General features: G+C 35.7%; 1 protein-coding gene across 4 annotated transcripts in view; it reads right to left on the reverse strand.

The window, feature by feature from the left end:
- The window catches only part of epb41l5 (erythrocyte membrane protein band 4.1 like 5), a gene marked incomplete at its 5' end in the record, with an annotated part of 34451 nt that overhangs the window by 27062 nt on the left and 3192 nt on the right, over positions 1-4197 (reverse strand). For all 4 annotated transcript variants that reach the window (XM_014021744.1, XM_014021743.1, XM_014021742.1 and 1 more), the window contains 4 exon segments: positions 1678-1730; positions 2189-2233; positions 2438-2516; positions 2747-2789. In XM_014021744.1, coding sequence (XP_013877198.1) covers positions 1678-1730; positions 2189-2233; positions 2438-2516; positions 2747-2789 — 220 coding nt within the window.

Genomic DNA, 4197 nt, shown 5'->3' on the forward strand with positions numbered 1-4197 from the left:
GTGCAGTACTGAGTAGGTACAGCAGGGGGCAGTATTGGACCAATACAAGGCTACATTAACTCCCATTATAAATTACTAAACATTAATATTTCAAAAACTATAAGTTGTACAGGTACCAAAAGGCATAGCCATCATTTGGCACAGGAGCTTTACAGATATAAATTACAATGGCAGCTCTAGGACAAAGTATGCAGGAGGAGAAGCATGCCAAAGTGGAGATGACTTGGATGGGAAATGAATCACAATAGTGTRCATTGCCAATGCAATGCACACTGAATATTACAAGGCAAACTGCTGCATCAAATCAACTTGATGTGTATTAGAAAGTAAGGAAATTAAAACTATTTAAAAAACCATGTGGACATCTGTTTTGTAAACAAAGCTCCCCAACCAATGACAGCATGTTAAATGTGTCAAGTGACGAAGACGAGCGCTAAAACACTTTGCAACAAGCGCTATTCTGAATTAAAAAAAACATAGTTTGACGTTTCAAATATCCAATTTTGAACAAGGGCAAATAAAATAATGTTCTTCATGGCAGCTTATCTCTTTAAAGGCTCACTAGAAAAACTCAGGTGATTTACTTTGATCCCGTTTTCAAAAAACTGTCTCTTCAAAACGCATCAACAAAAATTTACAACTCAAAGACAAGGCTGTTGCTAACTACCTGATGTCGGCACGCTTTGTTGAAATTCGTAGAAATAATGAAGCAGGAGGAAATAAGCAAGCGCACAAAGCAGACTTGCAAAATCTGGACACAGCAGTTTGGGAAGAAGATGGCAGGCCTTTATTAGTCACAAGGTCTGTATTTTAAGACAAACTGAAGTGTCTCGTGCGCTCTTTTTCCAACTGTAGTCAGCCGTCATGTTATGGAAGGCAGGCAGGCATATGTCTAGCGCCCCGAGCTCAGGGGCTACCCGAGGTACAGTACTGAAGAGGTCAAAAGCAACAACCATATAAAACACAGGGTACTGAAATGACTGGTGTACTTGCACTCCCACCTTAAAGTTCCCTGTGACAGCCGACAACACAGAATGTGTGCAGCAGCTTCATGTCAGTTTACTGACCTTTAGGACAAGATATGGGCTATTGTTTATGTGTTGGGTGGCCATGTTTTTATAGTATATTATTATTACAATCTAAGAGCTGCCACAAATATATTATAAAACTATTTAATGGCACATTAAGTCTAACAACTGAAAACATGGATGAAATAAATGTGAAACAAATAAAATACATTGAAAACAGTTTTTTTAACAGAATTTTTGGTCTAAAAATAGCAATATATCACAATACATCGTCTTGCTTATAGTATCRCAATATATTATGATGCATCGTATCACAACCCTCGTCATGATGTGTGTTGTATTGACAAATTCTTGCCACAGCCCTATGAGCTAGGGAGCACAGTTTTTTTAGCATTTAGGAAAGCCTAGATTAGCTACAATCATAAAAATCTAAACGTAATACTAAAAAAAATAACAATATGAAGAAAAATATTTAATTTAAGAAATGGCCCCTAATTGAGCTGTCCCCAATTGTGGTCTTCAAGAGCCACTATCCTACAYGTTTTAGGAGTTTCTCTGCCTCAGCACAACTGATTTGAACGAATGAGTGATTAACATGCTTCTGCAGAACCTGAAGACCTGCTGAGGATTAAATTCCTGCTGTGCTTACCCTGTAACGAGAAGGCGGCCAGCTGCACCGCAGTGTCAAAYGGACATTCCAGCCTAAAAACGCAGAACAGAAAGTGTCAGAAACTGTCAATGCACCCCAGCCTCTTCCTGCAAAATATCTAATGGTGTCAATATTTTAATATCTATTCATTTGAAGAATATTGAATATATCAGTAATAAAAGAAGAGCAAAGGAGTAAAAACTGTACAATTTTTTTACACAACTTCCTCATGATTTGTGCACCGTAACTGACCCATCTTTGAAAACCACCACACAAACAGTTATTTCTCCTAACTTATCTCCTCGTGTCCACTTTACCCTTAACTCACCTCTAAACAATCAGATTGGATACGAGGTAAGAATTCACTGAACAAACATGAGCGCAAACCTGTTTGAGCTGCAAAAGCCACCATGAGTACTTTTTTATGAATAAGGGTTAAATCTGTCTTTTTAGATTTTTCTTCCCTTTTTTATTTATTTTTTTCTTGACTAAGAGCAGAAAAATCACATACTTGCCACTGAAGAGGTCTTGCTTTAACTGCAAAACAAACAGATATCTGAAAGAAACAAAAGATCATTTGGTTAAACTCTGAAGCAGATCATTAAATAWCATTTTATATTTTTGATTCATTACAGCACCAAATTTTAATGAACAGCTGCTTTTTCTGAGTCACACTCATGACCGTAAAAAGCTGTTTTATTAGAAACGCCGCTGATTTTCTCTGCTGCGAGGAGTTTATTAAAAGATTTGTGTGTCTCACCTGGTGAGTTCCTCGTGCAGGTTGTTCGGTTCTGAAGAGTAAAACTTGACTCTCATGTGAAGGCAGTACGGTGGGCCAACTAAAAGACAAAACAAATTATCAGCTCACAATTTCATTATTTAACTTTAACCCTTAATAATAAACAGAACAAAAACACCTTTCAGACCAGATCCAGAGTAAGCCAACAAAAACAAATGACTATTTCTTATAATTGACTTTTTGATGATTTCATGAAACTGTGAGCTTTATAAGATAATTTAATAAACAATTTAAGAAAAGTAAATTAACAAAAGTTTGTCTAAAACTTACTTTTGACTTGCTTTTTGATGCTTTTTGTGACGTCGAGCCAGTGCTGCAAAAACAAAAGTTAGTAATGGAAGACAACATACTTCAGCAAGTTTTACTCAMAAAATAAATATTAAAACCTGTTTTTATTGAGTACAATTACAGCAGATTTTACAGCAAAAAACAAACATTTCAAAAGCTGCTTAATAAAGGTTCTTTTTTATATTTAAGCAGCAGAAACCAACCTTTATCAGCTCTTCGGAGCTACAGTTTGTTCACATTATATAAAGGGTCTGCTGTTGCAAACTTCAAAGGTTTATGAATACTCCACAACTTACTCTGCCAACAAGTCCGAGATGACAAAACGACAAAGCAGTAAACGCAAAAGTAATGTTTAATAGTAAAACGACTGATATGAAGATTTCTAAACATCACGTTGTTTAAAAGGCAGGGTTAAAAATTGATTTAATCGATCTTCGATCTATTTCCAGGGTCAACATCAAACTCAAGGACTTTCCAGTACCAATTTCATCAAATTAAAGAACCACACGCAACAGCAATTACCTACTGCTATCACAGAATGTTACCAATAAACAGATTTAAAATCACGTAAATTCAATGAAAAACTGAACATAGAAGTTGTTGAGTCAGAAAAAAATGACGTCAGTTTACTGTAATCCTGTTACCCACCGCAACAAATGTAAGCTTATTTTTTTATTTAATTTTACAATTTTTTTTAAAGATGATGAAAATCAGTTGTGTGAATAGAGAATTTCAATCCCCAAAAAACATTCAAGGACTTTCAAGGACAAGTGTAATTTTTCGCTGTTTTCACAAACTTCCCAGGGCCTTGAAATCATTTTTTTTTTCAATTTCACAATCTTTCAAGGATTTCAAGGACCCGCGGGAACCCTCTATTTCGTTTAAATTTGGGAAAATAGATTCATTCGATGCACGAGATCAATTTTTATCACTCCTAACTTGCCGTATGTTAGCATCCGGTTGACGTTCAGCGTTAACGTTAGCTTCTGACAACAAGTGGTCTGGGGCAAAACAAAAGAAACTAAGGAATCGCTAACATTATCAACTGATTCTCAGCAGAACTTAGAAAACAAAGACCACGGCAACTTTGGTTTGGAAAGACTTCCTATCGTACGCTGTAGAGGAAAACGAGCAGCTCGTTCAGGTGCTCGAACCAAAACTAAACATCTGACTGAAACTGTTCTCATGTTTAAATGCGGCAAAGACGACGTTCTAACAAAATCGTTTAGTTTTGTTACAAACATAATTTTTAAACTTTAAGAAATGGCTTGATGAAATTCAGTAATGAAATACTGAAGTGGTATTATTTTTTTTCCCTTTTTTTTGTTTTAATAAGTTTTATTGAACGTAACAGAAAAATTACAAATATACAACTTTCATACACTTTAAAAGGCACAGTGTGTAGGATTTGTTGTTTTCAGCGACATCTAGTG

This window comes from Austrofundulus limnaeus, unplaced genomic scaffold (assembly GCF_001266775.1).
Source record: "Austrofundulus limnaeus strain Quisiro unplaced genomic scaffold, Austrofundulus_limnaeus-1.0 Scaffold303, whole genome shotgun sequence".
NCBI classification, from domain to species: Eukaryota; Metazoa; Chordata; class Actinopteri; order Cyprinodontiformes; family Rivulidae; genus Austrofundulus; species Austrofundulus limnaeus.